Raw genomic sequence first — 18,499 nt, forward strand, 5'->3', positions numbered from 1 at the left:
CTGAAGTTAGTCTCTACAGGCTACTGCTGCAGAAATTTTCAATATGCAGCTGAGTGCCAGTATTACTCTTTGGCTGTAAATCTCAAAACCTAGAACCTTGGTAAAATAAAAATGTATTTGCTTGCTGAATTGTTACTTTCTACTCTTTTTTTTTTTCTGCCTAGAAAACACTGGAAATGGTTATAAAAGTTAGAGTTTTATAGATGTTTGCAGTATTCTTTTAAGTCTTTACCTAGCAGAAGAAAGCTGAAATGCCCTTATCTTTGATTATGAAATGGGAAAACTGTCACAGGTTCCTTGGGATTAATATAAATTCTACTAGCTTTGCTCCTGCCTGTAGGAAGCCCTTGGATACAATGATGTGAAGCCTTGTGGGCTTATCATTGGGCTAATATTTCTGATATTACCAGTAAGATGTCAGAAGCTTGAAACTGAGTTAGTCTTTTCCACGTTAACTTGTAGCAGTGGGTGCTCATAAGTGTTGATATCACTGACTTTTAAAATAAATCTTGAAACACTGTAAAACTAAACACCCCAAAAGGGTTGAAGCCGTGGGCTATGGAGAATAATGTCATGAGTTAACTGTTCTTGATACCAGCATCCTGCAGAGGTATTAGAAAAATGAAATTGTTCACTGGCGAAATTATTCACTTCTATGTTTTTTGTTTTGCTTTCTGTTTTTAGCTCTTTCATATAGATTTTGGGCATATTCTTGGGAACTTCAAGTCCAAGTTTGGAATTAAAAGGGAACGGGTACCTTTCATACTCACCTATGATTTCATTCATGTTATACAACAAGGAAAAACAGGGAACACTGAAAAATTTGGTCGGTGAGTATTATTTTGATCTCTTCTTTTTGTAACTGAGATGATCTCCACTGATAATGTACAGCACAGCAAGAACCTGTGTGGATTTGGTTTTGCTAATTTTCCCATGTAACTGTGTCAATGCATTTATGTTACAATCTACTTCTCTACTTAAACTGGAATATGTATAAAGTTTACTTTGTACATCAGAAACTGCGGTTTTGCAGTGGAAAGGTACAGTCCATTTTGTCTTCAATAAATGATGCAGGAGATGGCAGCTTCTTCCGTGCTTGTTTTGTTGTTGTTTTTGTTTGTGTTTCCCACTCTTAAACCTTCAGCAGCACTAGGCACCAGGGAGGGACTCCACAGACTATTTTTCAAGCAAGATGAAGCACTGTTCTTAATGGACAGTCTCCCTTCTCCGCTTTCTGTCCATCAATGTGCATTCAATGTGCTAGCCCATCTTGGGTTAGAGACCTACAATGGAAAACAAAGGCATGTGATGATGGAAAACTACACTCCTAGATCCTACTTGTTAAGGCAGATTTTTCTTTTTCCTTTCTGTATCACTCCCACCGACTGATTGGACAGTCATTCTGGATGTTTTGCTCTCACATTGCTATCAGTCTTCACAGGAAGAATTTACTGTCAGAGAAATAAAATTAAGCATTTAGATATGGATTGAGAAATATAATGGCTACTTCTGTAAGAAGAACCTGTGCATACGTTTGTAATGGTGTGTCTGGGAGGAATGGAAAATAACTGCCAGCGAACCATTTCTCTCCTGGAGAGTGAGCAAATCAACCCATAGCTCCATTTTTAAAAGCATGAAGTAAAGGCTATTAGACGACTGTGCTATTGCAAGACCTACAGAATACGGTGTACTTTAAATGGCAGGAGGATTCCATTTTCACTTGAAAATTGCCGCAGGAGAGAATTTTTCTTTGAAATGTAATTCTTTAGTCTGAAGGGGTCTTCCAGTTTCCTGTGGAAATTTACAGATTAGACAGTGGGCAGAATACAGTGACACATCTGGGGATACTGAGTAAGTTCTCAAGTGTCTGTGTGACAGCTCTCGATGCCAAATCTGGCAGTCAGTTCAATTTTGACCATGTTAGCAGGAAGGAATTACTTTACGGGGATAGGCTGGATCGGCAGGAACTACTATAGAGCCTTTGATTTTCCAGCATAGGTCCGCTATATATCATCACCAGCGCGTTTTACCTACCAAATTATCAGGGAGATGGAATGCTGGCATTACCTTTGGCTTTTTTTTGCTCTTTCTGAAGAACTCTGCTTATTGTAAAGCTTTTGGACTTTTGTACCAATGTCTTAAGGACTTGTTAGACAGGTATGGGATATTTTGTAGTAACGCATTGGAGGTTCTCTAGGCATCTCTGCACTTTTTCCTACAAATCTCAATTGTCCTTTCTATTACCATGTTCCTAGGATATATGTTTTAGTCCAGATAACAATTTTTGGAAATGATTACATATTTGTCAGCTGTGTAGGTTCTCGTGTTGTGTTCATTGCATGTGTTTTGTGGTTGCATATAAAGGTTCCGCCAGTATTGTGAAGAAGCATACTTGATTCTACGAAAACATGGAAACCTATTTATAACACTCTTTGCACTGATGTTAACTGCAGGGCTTCCAGAGCTAACCTCTGTCAAGGACATCCAGTATCTCAAGGTAAAAATAAGATTTATAGCTTATCAGGACCTAACATTTTTCCAGTATGTGAATTTTGATTCAAAGATGAATAAATTTTAATTGATTTCCATTTCTCTCAAGATTCCCGTAGAGTTCTCAAAGCATTCTTTTTCAGCTATGTAGAACAAGGTCTGTGTTCTGTCCTCTGAGTCAAAGGCAACGGTGAATATATGTTCCTCTCAACCATTCTGTGACGAATTCTGCATCCCTGCACCTTATGTGTAATCAGTTCAGGGGTGTTTTGCCTCGTGGCTCAATGCACAAGCATAGACCTGTAAAGGTGAAACTTACTTGCTTAATTATTTTTTAGTTTTACCTTTAAACCCAGAAAATGTCATTGATGCATTGTTAAATGAATAGTAGGCTAAAAAGTGTCAACATAGAAAAAAGCAGAATGTGGATTGTGTTAAGAGGTGAAGGAGGATCTAACTCTGGTTTTAAAATTTCTAACAAGACTTTTTTTTGTGTGTGTGTTTTTGTCTTGTTTTGTTTTACTATCTTAGGACTCTCTTGCCTTAGGGAAGAGTGAGGAAGAGGCACTAAAGCAATTTAAGCAAAAGTTTGATGAAGCACTCCGGGAAAGTTGGACTACTAAAGTGAACTGGATGGCTCACACTGTTCGAAAAGATTACAGATCCTAGAAGATTTCTGGATTTGCACTAAGCTGAATGTTACCTTGATAAGTGTTTTTAAATGGGATCTGTAGTATGGACCAACAAAACTTTATTTAAATACGAAAGGAAACAAGGCAACAACAAAAAGAAATGGGCTGAAATAATTTCTGATTCTTTTGCACTCTGCTTCTGAATGCTTGATCCCAAGACTGTCTCTACAAATAGTGAACAACATGGATAATCAGTTCCTGCTGACTTTGCACGCTGAGAGCTACTAGGCATTTTTAAATATTCTTTGGTACTTTATGGAGGTGTAAATATTTGTTTTATATGTTAGGGTAATGTACTCTAACACACATAGGAGGTTTGAAGACCTCTGACAGAACTGTTTTTTGTTTTAAAATCAGGACTTGAAGAGTAAATTTTTGTTGATATTCTAATCTAGCTAAAAATGACCATGTGTATATTTTTCATATGAATTCTGCCATAGTGGCACAGATGCATTAATTCTACTGTAAATAGCAACCATGGTATCATTGTACTACAGGGAGCTGCTTAATGTCTTATACTGCTGCCGAAAGAAGAGTAGACAGGCATTTGTAATGCGGGGGGAGGAGGTGGTGATAAAAGGGGAGACACCTCTGAAAATGATGCAGCATCCAAATGTTCAGGGTTGCGCAGTTTCCTTCCCCTGACATAATACACACAAAAGAAGTCCTTAAGTAAGAGAAAGCTGGGCCAGTTCCAAACATGTCTGAAAATCCCCCCTTGATAATGGTCTCCCGTTCTGCCTCTAGGGCTTTGTTTTCAGCTCCTTAGGAGATGAATTTATTTTGGGTTCAACAAGAAATTCCTTACAGCCATGTATAGAAATTCTTATCCTCAGATTAGGTGTGCCATGCAAATGTACTGACTTATAAACATGTATAGAAAATCTTCATTAAATATAGTACAGTGATTTTTAGAGCATACATACCAAAAACCACAATGCTTTGGAAAGCAAGTGTTTATGAGAAAAGATCATTCCGTAAAACACCAATGAAAAGTCATTAATCTTTTCTTTCTGTATTTATTAAAAGCTTGCAGTAATGTTGCTTTACCGAGATATCTGTGTTGAAGATGGTTACTGAAGAAACTGGATTTGTTTTAATTTATTTAGTGAGGTACCAGGCTTTTAGGTGCTTAAATGGAGAGCAAATTTGTTACGTGCAATAGGAACTGCTGGTTAAAAGATGTAACATACTGTTTCTGAACATCAGCAAGATAGACTTTAACTACTGCTTGTTCTCCAAAGAACACTGGTAGCTCTCAATTCTTGTTGACATTTGAAAGAGAATTAAACATATATATTTACTTTTTGACTAAACGGTTGTTTTGCATAGAAATGTTGTTTTATGTAGGAATTTAATTAAAGGTGGTTTTACTTTGTTGAGAGTGGGGTTTTTTGTTTTGGTTTTGGGTTGTTTGGGTTTTTTGGTCCTAACTGGAGAGCCAGGATAGCATTTTACGTACTGGTTTGATTCTCATTCTCTTGCCCTCACTCTTGGGGCTAGTCTGTATAAAATGACGCCAGCTTCTAGAATATTGTAAAAGTAACACGTTCTTTTTCATTATCATTATATTGTAGTGATGTAGTAGTATTTAAGGAATGCCATTCCCCCCCCCCCTTTCTTTTTTATAGAAGCAGATGGGAGGAAGGGTTAAAAAGAAATGACTCTGCATTTGACAACTCTGAAAGAAGTCATTTTATCCTCATACAAATTTACATGCTGTGAATTAGCTAAGTAATAATTCCTACACGTGTTATATTTGTCTGTGAGCTGGAGTACTCAAGCATCTCTGGGATGCCTTGTTCAGGGAGACACAACCTTTCCCAGAAGTTGAGATACAGTTGGCCAGTTCATCTTGACTGGCCAGTGTGCAAGGTATGTGTTAGGAGGGAGCATGGTCCCTTGCTCGCACCTATCATGAAGAAGGCAAGCAAGTTCCATGTTCTACCACAGGCTTCTTGTGAGACTTAGAACAAGTCACTCTAGCCTGTGTATTAGACTCCCATCTATAAAAGTGGAGGAAGTAGCAGTGACCTCTAGATGCAGGAAAGTCTTCCCAATTACCACTGGGATATTGTGAGGTGTAAAGATAAACATCTTTAAAAAATCATGAGATTTTTTCTATGCGACTTCAATGCAGGTTATAAATGTACTTGAGATGGGCAATGTCATTTGTTGCCCATCTTCTTTGAAATAGCCTGTGTTTAGAGATGACTATAAAATACTACCTCTGTTCAGTATTTGTATTGGTTAATAGCCTTCAAATAGGATTTTTAAAAAACTTGCATTTGGTTGTCTTTAAATCACTACACTTACTCTTGACAATTTATTAGCAAGAGGGGAAAAATGTTAGAGGCTTGTTATACAGTGTGTTTTCATGTTTGGCAGCAAAAGAAAATGATGTATTTTCCTCATGTAAACTAGACTTATTTGGTCTTCAGATTGCTGAGAGGGTAGCATACCTCACAAGAATGCTTTTCCAGATTGACTTCTCAGGGAGGAGCCTTACGTTAAGCAGTGCTTATAAGGTAACCAAAGTTAACTTTGTGACCCTTTCATGTTAAATTTTAAGTGTAGTGCTGGTCTGCTGAACTATGTTAGTAGCAGATGACCATTTTCCCTGGGTTTCCATAATCTATGCTATTTTGTGGCATAGAGATCTTGGTTCTAAAGAAAACAAAAACAACAAACAGAGCTGCTTTGCAAATGTACCAGGAGAGACTGTCCCTTCTGCTTTTCCTCATCCATGAGGAGAAACCTGAGAATTTTTTGAGATCAATAACCATTTCTGTACCTACCTGCCAATATCCAGCTGTAGTGTTGAAGTGGTAGGTTAATTTCTGCTGAGCAGGATCATCTTTTTTTTCCTCTTCTAAGCTCTCAGACCATTTGCAGAATTCAGAAAGCATGATGTGCTCGGATTATAATATGAGAGTTTCAAGATTTTGTTCATAGCAGTGAGTAGAAATAGAGCCTTTTTAAAAACTGTGAAAGCTTTGGAAAGGATGTAGTTTTTTGCACCTGTAGAAAAACTAATCATAAGTTGTGAATTTGGGTATAAAACACTTTCAGTTCAGATGGTCCCATGTTATGTTAATTGCTTTTCTCCAAGTCTACTTTTACTCTGATCTGCACATTTCCAGTGGGAAAATGACTTTTTTTAAAACCAATCCCGCTTCTCGAGTCCTTCATTGTTTCTCACGGGGGAAAGGTACCTAGACACTGCTTTTAAAAACAACTGAAACTGGGTGTATGCAACATGCATGTTCTATATGTTGTGTATATATACAATATATGGAATGTGTATGTTGTATATATTCCATTTCTCTTTTGCATGATTAATTGGTGGGTCTTGCTTTCCTTACCTTGTATTATTTTATTTGTGACTACTGGTGACAAATGCTGCTTTTACAGTTCAGCTTGTCCTATATTTGCTGTCTAAGGAAGAAGCTTCCGTGGATTTGCCTCTCACCAGTGGAGTTACTTCCTTTCTGCTTTATGCTTGTTTCAGTTTTAATTGACAGTGGTGTGTTGATTGTTAAATCATTCACATTCTAGTGAATGCCTTTGACAGAGCCTATTCATATGTTTAATATAATAGAGTCCAATATTCCTCTTTAGTTTCCTAGAGCTGTTGAAATGAGATAATTAAACGTTAGGGGCTCTTAATAATTAATATGTCAGGCTAAGATCACAGCTTTATTTCTTAGGAATTATTTCAAGCCTAAATCTTCTAAGTATGTAATAAGTATTTCTATTACTACTTTTTCACAATATATTGTATTAATATAATTAGGAGTTTCATCTGGCTTTAAAATCTAAAACTGAAATCCTGTCTCACATAATGCATTCCATCATTTAAAAAACATTTAGTTGTTTTAAAAATCTTTCTTTTTGTTGTAATAATGCTGAGAGATGAGGGAGCAGAGTTGTCATGATGGAAAGCAAGCTTTACTAGGTGCCGCTATACAAGATGGCAATGCTGCATTGCTTTTGGACCTCACAGTTTAGATAAGACATTCTTTTGTAGACAAATGTGCCTTATTCTGGCCCGGCTCCCTAGATAAGAGCCAGACTAAGCTCAAGATAGTGGTGCTTTTATTGCCTGACCACAGTACCGCTCCGACTACTCTATTTCCAGCGCAAAACTTTTTTGTCTGAGGCACATCTGTTAGCTACTGACTTCTGGTGGATATAGTCTGGGTGTAAGGTTAGTAGTGAAATTACTTCTGTAATTGGAATATCTTTGCAGATCAGTTATAGTAAGATTATAATAGATAAAATCTCGTGAGATGCTAAAATATGAAAGATCAGCCATTCCTATGTCCCTTTACATAGGAATGGCTCATCTGTCATATTTTAGCATCTCAGTTCAGAAAACTAGCTTTGCCTTTCCATAGAAAATTTGTTTAGATCTCATGGATGTGAAAGCTTCCTCTAACAGTTTCTGTTGGGAACCAGCATGCATAACATATTGCCCACACAGATCACTTATTAGGGAGCACAGCTAATTTTCAGTTCAGGGACCATGGAGTCAGCAGAGCTGGATTTTCTGACATTCCCATAGGGATATGGGGGACTTTTTCATATAAACCTGAGTAAGCAGAAGGAACAAATGTGTTCTCAGGAATAAACAACAGCAAGCAGATCTTTGGAGCAGATGTTAATATCTGATCCAGGAAAGGTGCAATAATTTTAACAGGCAATGCTACTGAGAAAATGACTACTATGTTGTTCGTGCTACCTCAAGGCATAATAAAAATCATGTAGTTCTTTCCAAGTGTGACTTCATGACTGATGAAGAAGAGGGTATTTGCTCCCACCAGTAATTCCTAGGGAAATCATTTATCCTGCTCTTATTACTAGCTCTTCCTCCAGTACTGTGGCAAAATAGCATTAACTGTTGATGAAGTGGGAAGAAGAGAAAGCTTTTTCCTTTAATGAGGTGGGTTTGCAAACTAGTATTACTTGGATGCCTTTCCAGCCCAAGAGCCTCCATGAGGAACTTACTGTCACTATCTGTCCTCTAGCAAACCACAACGGAAAACTTTACCAGTCAGATACTGGTGTAACTTTACCTGTTATGTCACCTCCAGAACATCTGTCTAAAAGTCAGCTCAACTATATGACCTATTTGAACAGGTTTTACTGTATCGGACTATCAGATTTAATGTGATGCAGTTGTGATGAGACAGTCCTTCATACTTGCAGCCTGTCACTTTGTTTTCCTCAGGCGTTTATCTCAAAGTTTCCCCTGGGGTTGCTTGTTGAAGTGGGATGGGGCTAAATATACATTCCTTAAGTAATTGTATGGCTCAGTCTTGGGAAATTTATGAAGGATCCCACTTTAAGAATAGCTGTCACAGGGAAACATAAAAGGTTAATTCTGATTTGCCAGGCACCATTTGGCTTTTATGAAGCAAATGAGCAGAAGCAACAATCAAGCGCCATGGAAACATGGTTTCTGAGGGATTAAAACCCTTTGTAGTGCAAGGACGTTTGTAAGATCCAAGTTTTTGTCTTGGAAGTCTACATCTGTAGACTTCTACATCTGTGCTGGGAGTGCCTACAACCACTGAAGTTTGGGCAGAGGTTAGGAATCCGAGAGTGGCTCATTCCTGTTTGAGAATCCTGCTCGAGGTTTTCTCCTGCTTACCTTACCTACTGGGTTTTGCCCAGTGAACATTCTCTGGGTGCACATTCTGATTTGACCACCTGTACAAAAGCCAAAGCAGCTCATTGTAGTTTCTGAAATTGTTTCTTTACCTCCTCTGCGTAAGGCGTGTTGAGTCTTCATCTAGTTTATCTCAAAGGGAGCTGAGCACTGTTGCTCAGGAATATGGGAATGACCTTTACCTGGCTACGGATTCCTCCTATTGAAGCTGTTTTCCATGGGGCAGGGAGACGGGTAACCAACAACATTAGAATGGATGACGCAGCACAGTTACAGCACTCCCTAGGGACAGAAACAATGTGGATTCCAGTCCCCTTACCCAACATTGATTTGATCAAAAATGGAACAACTCCCAAAGGGGAGGGAGGGAGGACAGAGAGAGACAGAAGGAGACAGAGTTTCCTTGCTCCCGTGGATTAGTGACTTGGGAACTTAGGAAGAGGAGTGATTAAACAGAGGTCCAGCTCATGCTCTGTTTGCTTCGCTAAATAAAAGAATCCTTAATATTTATGGCTACGTGAGACAAAGTCTGTTCAGTCTGTGCCCTGCCAACAGCAAGGAATTAATCCCACATATAGAGTTGTGGCAGTTAGCATGGGAGGAAAAGACTTAATCTGCTCCAGAGGCTGTTTTTATGCTTACCCTGTATTTCTGAGTTCCATACAGGTAAATAGTCTTGTGTACGGCTGACCGCAGCGCCACCCACCACCTAGCATGGTATATTGGCTTGTCACCTTCCTGCTCTCCTGATTGTCACTGGGCAAGTCCTTCCAGGCACTGTGAAGGGAATGGAGATGGACAGCTCAAGGTGTGGGTTCCGCTCATAATCTTAACATTGAATACCACTGTTTAAACTTTGAATACTGTTTTAATCAGTGCTGCACTACACAGATCTTAAACCCAAATAAGGCTTAAATATTTACTCTGTGAGTTGCTATTGTTACTGCTCCTCTTAAGGAGAGGTGCTGGATCATAAGCTAGGCGTTGAATGTCTGTAAAAGCTTGGAAATTCTAGAAGGGCATTTGAATGTGATCTGCAATTTTCTGTGGCCAGGATAGCCTTTAGAAGTTCTCTTCCCCTCCCCACCACCCCTCCCCCAATCAAATTATACACTAATGCCAGTTAATTTAAAATAAGTTTAATATTTCAGACTATAAGCAACACTGAAACATACCTGTGCATTACAAACAAATGTAATGCACCCAGTGGTTCTGCATTTAATATTCACTTTCTCTTTTGCAGCTCAATGCGATAATCTTGTTGTTTTTTCTTTTTTTTTTTTTTTGAGAGGAAAAAAGAGAAAGCTCTTTGAAATTGTTTGAAACCATTCCCTGTTCTTAATAGCTGAGACACTTTTAGCTCCTACTTACAAATCTTTGTTTGCAGAGTTTGTACTAGTTAACTGAGTGAATGACATCTGCTACATATAATAAGTATGAACAACAGTATGGCTGTAGTTGCTGATGCTGCATGCAGATTGCGCAGACAGATGGCTCAGCCTGAATGGATCCAAGCTTCAGCATTTTGGATGTAGTCAGGTATCAACAAGGCACCCCCACCAAGTCTTTAATCACCTCTGTGTATTTGCTGGCCTTTTGCAATCAATGTGTTAGAGCTGTCACGTCCTCCTCTGTCATAGTGATCGAGCAGGCTGTGGGCAATGAAGCTGCTTTCTGAATGCAGTGTCTCACATTTTCGGCAGACAAGGATTTCACACTTCGGACACATTTTCCCAGAGTGTGGCTGCCTTAAAGAACATATTTCCTCTCGTGCTGGCTTCAGCTTTTTGGAACCTTTCCTGTGCAAACATCTTCTCTTGTCTTCAAAAATCTGATTCCTTCCCTGAGGGCTAGAACAGTCAGAGGAAAGAAGGGTGGCAAGTTTAACTGATACATTTCCTAGATGAATGAGATCATCAGAAGCAATTAGTGTTGATTTATGAACCCTTCCCGAGGTTCTACGGCATTCAACAAGCAGGTGCAATGTGCGGTCTCCTGCAGAAAACAGGAGTGGGCAGAAAAAGAAGCCTGGCTCTGTTGTTGTGATGGTAGTTACAAGCCATTAGTTTTAAAAACAAAAATGCAAAATAAATAATAATTAAAGTCATAAGTCAACTAGCTAGATAGGAGCTTTCTCCACAGTTCTTTAATATGTACCTTTTCTGTGGGTAATCGTGACATAAACCTCATGTATTTGCATGAAGATGATTTTCATGCAACTGCGTGCATCTAAATTACAGGCTTCTGGCCCAATAGACTTCATCTGTACTGTCATAAAGGTTTTTTTCCCATTTGCGTGCACAAATAATTATGCTGGCTAGTAAGACAAGCCCTATTTTGTACTGGCTTTGAATAGAGGTGGAGAAGCTGGGGAAAAAAAAAAAAAAGCACTCCCAATGTTTTTTATATAAAATGTGACTTATAAATCAAGACTTTAAGCATGTTCCCCTATAAGAGCTCACAAAGCAGCACTGAGCCATAGAGATCTGATTTGGCTACACCACTGTGAAAGTTCCGTAGACCCCAATGGCCAGAATCTTCCTAAAAGCACTGCCATGTAATGTGTCTGTAAAAGAACATCCAGTAACATCTGAAGACTTTCCATTAATGTGAGAGTCCCGTGGGAGAAGGATGTTATGTTACTGCTTTTTTTTAGCTCAAACTGGGAAAACCTGTATTTGTCACTTTCAAATAAGGATCAAGGTTTGGACAGCATGGTTTTACTGCTTCAATTGCACTTATTTGCATGCTTTAGTGAAATTATAGGCAACAAAGAAAAGTCACAACTGTAATTCACTAACTTCTTGGATGTTCTTTGACTGTTTCCACTCCAGTTCCCCATGACTGCAGCAAGATAAATTCCAAAGCAGAGCCCTTGGTATTAGTTGTTCAGCAATTGGATCAATCTGAGAGAAGAATCTGGCTCTCAGGATCATTTCTGGCTACTGTATTTTAATCTTATGTCAAGCTTGTAACCAGCTGCCGTGGCTATCAAGCTTAATGTAGTTAGCTGAGTAATTGCTGAGACTTGCATGCACTTCCTGCTAAGACGGTAATTTCATGATCATTATCAAAGACAGACTCTTTTTAGGAGATCTGTATAGAAAACAGCTTTTGTAATGGATGAGGAAAGACACATTTTTAGAATTTAGCATGATACATACACTATGTTTACCTTATGTTAAAGAAGAGTAATGTCAATTACAAGTACACAAGAAGACAATTTCAAATACTATAAGAATGATGAAACTACCTTAAAGCTAACTGATGCACCAAACAGTAAGCTAAAAGCCATTTTTCCCTCTTTGCTGAATTTGGTGATAAAAGGAATAGTTTTTCATTGCTTGTCTTTTTTTTTTCCTTTTTTCATTTCCCTCTGAAAAGAAGCGAGCATAAAGGCACTACTGTAGGGAAGATAAGCAATGCAACTCACTAGCACTAACTTTGTTGAACAGTGAGTTTAGGTGCTGCTATATTTATATTGCCACTGTCGCACCCTGGAGCTAGGGATATTGGTGCAACAGAAAACTGTTACTCCTAGAAATGGGGCCCTGGGTTATCCCAAGTGGCAGCTCTCTGAAGTGCATGGAAAAATAGGGATGCTGCCCGTCCACATTTTTTGTGATGGATGGAAGGACGCTTAAGAAATGATTGCAAGAAAAACATGTAGACACCCCAGGCTTGAGACCTTACTTCTGCCAGTGACTTGCTACTTTTTAGATCAAATTGTTTAATTAGCCCATAACAGTTACCTTGTTTGTGAAGTTAATACAGCAGATGTTACAAAGGTGTTCATGGCTCTTTGAGAGGTGCTTTGGGAATGTGTATAAATAAATTTGTTTAAAAATGTATACAAAATATAATCTCATATGTACTTACAGTTTATTCTTAGGAGACCCAGAGAAGAGACTCAATCCAGAAAATCTTTTCTTAAATAGTCGCTCTCGTTTTTTTCGGCTGTGCTTCCCATCTCCTATGCTTTCTTCTGTAAGTTCCTTTTTTCCTTTCTGCCAGCTCATTTTATCTGTTGTAACAACTGCACCTGCTCAGATGAAAGCAGAAGTCTGAGTAGCTTTTTGAAACAGTCTCTCCCTTACTGCCTTGCACCTGGCAAAGTCTCGATCTGCTTCTCTTACAAACCTGTAAGAGTCCTGGTTACGCAGAAGGTTTAGTAGAGATCAGCAAGCAGGTGCTTTCTATCAGATGGAACAAATCCGTGCTTTGAAAAATTCTGCAGACACAGGCGACTCTAGATATTCTTACTCAACCAGTATTCCACCTAATTACGGAAAGTAGGCTTGGACATTAAATATAATACATACTTCCCTCTATGTGCTCTCTTTCATGATTAGGCTCATTGCTGAGAAGCAAGAAAGAAGGAGGCTCATTTGATAAAAGCAAAGAACCAGGAGCCAATGAAACAGTTTTGCGCAGAGAACAGAAGCAAACAAACGAATGTTGTGAGATGGAAAAAATACTGCAAAGCAAAAACCAGAAGCCTGAAAAGATGAAGAACCAACTGGGGATTTTAGTTAAGGCTTGGAAATTGTTTCCTTTTTCTTCTGATGAAGCAGTTGATTAGTCTGCATTTCCGCATTGCATTGCTTTGTCTCCAAGAATTATCCCTTTAGCCTCACTGATCGAATTAGTCTCTCTGCTCTACATTTGATACTTAGTAATTGCATTAACTTTTGGTTGTTTGGCTTGGAGGGTAGTGTACACCCCCTCCTAATGATTGGAAGCTCTTGTCTGTTTCTACCTGTTGTTCAAAATATTTTTCATGAATCATCTTCTAAAACAAGTCACACAAAGTTTGTAGGATCAAAATCTCTCTACATATTTTATAAAAAATAAAAGTTGACAGCCATTTTGAACTCACTTTTCTGACTTAACCCTTTATCTTTCACCCCACATTCCTCACCACCCACTGAAACTAGCCTTTTAAGTACAATTCTCCCATAACTAGTTCTTACAGTAGGATATCCACAGAAAATAGGGTCTCACCGTGCCAGTGTTTTACATGACGAGAACCTAAAAGTTTTTCACTGTTATATATATATATCAAGAATCTATGTTGACATATTAACAATAAAGTATAAATTCCTAGAAGGAACAGAGCAACACATCTTGCTGCCATGCTTGGTAGATACCCCCACAGCTTTTTAGCAGATCCTAGGTAAGTTGGAACTGTTCCTCCCACGCAAATGGCAGAAAATATTTTTATGAAAAATTAAAAACAGCTTATTTACCTGTACAAGGAAACTATAACAGATTTCTGTACTATTGAGGAATGAATAAAAGTTGTGAATGAAAGAAAATGACCCACCTCATAATTAAAAGACTTCAGTTTTTAATTTGTGACAAAATAATCTATGAATTCAAGACCTGTATTAAGCATACCGTAGTGTTGAGGTGAAGCCTTGCAGAACAGAGCAATCTTTGGCTAATAAAAAGCAGCAACCAGGGAGGCAGGAATCTATCTTACCTCTAAGAAGTGAGCTTCAAAGGCTTCTCACTGCCGGATCTTTCAGTACTAATTCCTCTTGTCTAAAAGATCAAGAGAAGAAAATGTAACATTGAAAGTACAGATGTAAGTAATGAAAAGTGGTGACAAAGAATAAAAGATACACAGAAGGGGTCTTTTCTAAAGCCTTTTAGTCAATAATAATAACAAAAAAGGTACTTTGGAACATGTATTTAATTTCATTCCTTTTCAAGATGTGGTTGTTTGGCTGTGCGCCCTATGTAAGTCTAATGATGTAGGGGGAATTCCTCCTATGCTTCATTTAAATGTGTTGCTGTATCAGAAGATCTGAATACCCAGAATTTGAATGAATGATTGATTTCTTTGTTTTTCTTCCCTGCTTAGATCTTATGAAACTCAACTACCATTGTTTTCAATATACTGATTAATTGCCCCCAACTTTTATAAGTAGCAACAGCAATTTATATGGCCAGTCCTTAAACAAATAGTTCAGTGGCTCTTTAAAACAGGAATCCTACTTAAAGATCTGGGAGAAAATAAGTTTCCTTTGGATGAAACAACAGAAGATCACAGGAGTGGACTGTGTTTTAGGAACCTCAGTGTTGCATGTGTATGTTGTCTCTTAAAAGCAAGGTCCGGTACCTGCAAGACTTCAGATGTCAAAACTCCCTTGCAGTGATGTTTGCTGTTGACTGCTTTCATTCCTGGACTACTTGCACAGCGTGGTGGTACCTCTGTAACTCCTGTAATATAAATACGATTTCAGGACCAAATATGAATTCTGGAATTTTTATTTTTTAAAGCAACTTACAAATGAGATTGACAATTTTCCCTACTCAGGTCTGGTAGGCTTAAGATACAGGAAACTTTCCCAGAAATGGAGCATCTCTGCAGCCATGCCTCCAGTTGCGGCAGCACACAGCAGCCCTGACCCAGCTGATATCCCCTGGGATAAAAGAACAGAACAAGAGGTAAACTTTGTGGCAGAGACTATCATGCAAACGCACAGGGCAAAGGATTCCAGACAGGAAGAGGGAGGTCAGGAGAGAGGCAGTGATATGATTAGCAGCTTGGGAAAGTCTTCTGTGTCCTCAGGATGCAGCTTCTCTGATCCATTTCTGTGTCAAGTTAAATTTGCTTGAATTATGATTGTGTTCTTCTTGCCACCACAGGGTGTCTCTGCATCTCTTCATACGCTAAAGGCATTGGTAGCCTTCAACAGCAAGCTGCATTATCTTTCAAGGGAAACGTAGGGCTAAAGGAAAAGTCCCCCAGCTCAGCTCTGGGTTTTCTTCAGGATCACAAGCATGCTTGGACTGGAATGGTGATGCCTTCATTAGTGAGTGGTAATTTCTTCTCTGGCAAGTAAAGCTACAGCCCCATGATATAGTTAATTTGTTTTTTGAGGGCTCTCCCCTACCAGATCAAAGCAAGCTGTGGCCGTATGATGGTACACTAATCTAGCTTAAGCTCATTCTGCTGCTGCAGTGTTCATGAAATTTGAGGCATTCTCCCTGTACTCACACGCTTCCTGCTAAAGCAGGCAATCTCTCGGTGCTATATTATGTTTATGCTCATGTGGGTATTTTCTGTCTCCCTCCATTGGGATAAAGCTGGCATGAAGTCAGCATAAACACTGTATCATGTGTGCTGGATAATTTGACAGAAGTACAATTGTGTCCTCATACCAGGTGTGGATCAACTTAGTTCTAGTATTGAGGCCAGATCAGTAGAAAAATTGAAAAGCGCTTGGAATACATGAGGTTGACTACCAACAGTTCACAAAACGGACTGATTAAATTTTGCTTACTTAATTGTGTTTTTCCCTATGGCCTAATTCTCTTTTCCTGGCAAGAAACATCTAAAATCTGAGAATGAAGTAGTCATTTGCATAGTTATTGAGGTGATGATCGTGTATCAGTGCTCCTCACAAATGCATGAGCATAACATCTTTGCTGTCCTAGCAGATGGAAGCGCTGCTCTTTGGGCTTTAGCTTACCTTTCTGACTACTTCTAATATATGATTCAAACTGTTTGTCTTGGAAGTGATCTTGCACGGCAACCCCTGACCTGAGCACTACTCTGCTGCTGCAACCCTTTGCACATACAACTACTTGGGGAAGAAGGAATAAGTAGTCAAGGTGGGAGTTTTCTTTGCATTAAAAATGTAAGAGAATGAATTCCAGAGTTGGAATGAAACAATTCACCCAGACTTCCAGCCAGCCTGCAACCCTGAGACTGCTGACGTTTTAGGACTAAGATATTTGTGTATTTGCAAGGTTTCTTTTTTTTTTTTTTTTTTCCAAGCTTTGGTCTAATATCAATAGTTGCTTGTTCCACTCTCCGTAGATTAGGGAAATGAAGTGGTATCATAGAAGGGGCAAAAAAGGTTGAGGTAGCCAGTTCTCTCCTATGAGCTCCTGGCCACGTTTGATGTGCATGACCTTTCATTTCATCAATTTTCAAATGTGTTTTGGTTTTGAGGACTAAAAAGATAATGTACCTGGTAGCTTATGGCTGCAACATTGGGCTCAAGCCTACATGTGGGTGTTGGTGTTACCTGTGTGCTGTAAGGGTATCATATAATCATACCTTTGTCTAGGATATCTAAAAAGCAAATTGTCCTCAGGAGAAAAGAGCTATGGAAGAATTCAAGGTGAGAAGCACTGAGCTGACTGATCTGTGGATGGATAAAGCTTAAAACTGGTCAGGAATCTTCTGCCAAAATAGCTTTTTATCAGGTCATGCCAATTTGTTGAAACTCCAGCTTTCGCAGAGAAAGTCCGGCTAGAACAGTTTATTTTCCTCTGATCAGGAAAAGTTTCCCAAGGCCAGGCTGTTATGAGGGTGAATGCAACATGTGAGCAGAGCAAACCCCCAGTGATGAGGCCAGATGTAGAAAACAAAGGCTCACAGTACTGCCTTCAATGATCCTTATTCATGCAAATAACCTCCGGTACAAGAGACAGAATCACCCTCCAGTGGTGGTAGGTATGAGGAGTCTTTAACGCCAGTGGAGGGAGGGAGGGAGAGGTTCCTGTGCCTAACTCACTGAGGTGTGTTCTGCTGGTACTAAAGGGCCTGGGAACCGGGGCCTTGCATGGAAACCAGGCTGTGTTAGCATCTGAAGTTGGACTTCTTAGGAAATAGCTGGGTGTCCTAATGTCTGGGCTGTTCCCGTGACTCTGGGTGTTCTCCTATTCCCTAGTTATTTTCTTTCTCTCCTTGAAAACCTTCAGCTGGTTGATAGCAAGTTCAGGAACTGAATCTGATGCTTTGCTCTCCACCCTAGTGGAGACCTCTACCTGTGTCTGTTGCCTTGACAAGAAGTCACCCTGTCTTTGACTTCCTACCTACAGAAAACATGGGTTTAATTTTATGATGCTGATGTACTTTATCCCCTACAGACTCCCCAAGATTTGGGGGTCTAGAGTCCTACAAAAGCTCCTCACAGCTCTAGATAAGCCTTTGCCTTGCCTGGGTACAGACCTGTTTTTCAAGGCCCATGCTAGCTCCCACAGAAAGCAGAGGGCAGTGACTGGAGGAGTCCCCTCCCGCAGGTGAGACGGAACGAGCCGTCAGCGGGGGCAGCAGGCTTAAGTTGCCCCTTTTTAAAAATCCATGTAAACTGCCTTCGTCTTTGGCCTCTCTTTCAAGCACGGCCGTGGTTCAAGCGTCCGGGAGCACGTCCTGCCGAGGGCTGTGCTGTGTGCGGGAGGGGAGGTGCGCGGGAAGCGCTGGCTCTGAGGGGATCCCAGAGGCAGGTTGGGTGCTGGACCTGGGCTGCGTGCGGCGTGAGGGCTGCAGCGAGTCAAAGCCAGGAGCAGAGGGCTTGGCAACCGCTCTGTTTCTTTTTGGAGGTGGTCAGTGGAGAAGTAATCACCGATCTGATACCTTACGTGCCTCTGCTTTTGCTGTACGTCAGGGGTAGCGGTTACAAACCTGACCACACCTGCTTTTTGTTCTCAAGCACTCACCCGTGACAGCGCAGGTGGAACCGCGCCACCTCTTTGCTTTTTCTTTCCTCTTTTTTCCCCCCTTCCCAGCGAGGTGAGGGAGGAAGAAGCTCGGGGCTCCCCTCCCCGCCGAGGCCGAGCGGGGCTGACAGGAGCCGGGCGGGAGGCGGCGGGGCCGCTCCGTGAGGCGAGGCGCGGCGCG

General features: G+C 40.0%; 1 protein-coding gene and 1 long non-coding RNA gene across 14 annotated transcripts in view; one reads left to right on the forward strand and one right to left on the reverse strand.

Annotated features, from left to right (window-relative positions):
- PIK3CB (phosphatidylinositol-4,5-bisphosphate 3-kinase catalytic subunit beta) overlaps positions 1–4,564 on the forward strand; it is a 129,142-nt gene extending 124,578 nt beyond the window's left edge. For all 7 annotated transcript variants that reach the window (XM_048062998.2, XM_048062997.2, XM_048062996.2 and 4 more), the window contains 3 exons: positions 685–830; positions 2,365–2,497; positions 3,022–4,564. In XM_048062998.2, the coding sequence (XP_047918955.1) occupies positions 685–830; positions 2,365–2,497; positions 3,022–3,159 (417 nt within the window). In that variant the 3' untranslated portion in view covers positions 3,160–4,564. The remainder of the gene's footprint in view (positions 1–684; positions 831–2,364; positions 2,498–3,021) is intronic.
- LOC125182695 (uncharacterized) lies at positions 1,116–18,477 on the reverse strand. 7 transcript variants are annotated; one of them, XR_010833614.1, is made up of 11 exons: positions 18,319–18,470; positions 15,153–15,287; positions 14,984–15,084; positions 14,342–14,403; positions 12,736–12,898; positions 10,432–10,706; positions 9,499–9,633; positions 9,039–9,138; positions 8,839–8,897; positions 5,981–6,097; positions 1,116–1,283 (listed from the first exon to the last, which is right to left on the reverse strand). It is a non-coding gene; the product is annotated as an uncharacterized lncRNA (long non-coding RNA). The 7 variants fall into 7 exon arrangements; XR_010833616.1 differs by having other exon boundaries at positions 8,844–8,897; positions 18,319–18,469; XR_010833617.1 differs by lacking the exon at positions 8,839–8,897 and having other exon boundaries at positions 5,981–6,214; positions 8,949–9,138; positions 18,319–18,477.
- Positions 18,478–18,499: the final 22 nt, after the last annotated feature.

Source organism: Anser cygnoides, chromosome 9, assembly GCF_040182565.1.
Source record: "Anser cygnoides isolate HZ-2024a breed goose chromosome 9, Taihu_goose_T2T_genome, whole genome shotgun sequence".
In the NCBI taxonomy this organism is placed as follows: Eukaryota; Metazoa; Chordata; class Aves; order Anseriformes; family Anatidae; genus Anser; species Anser cygnoides.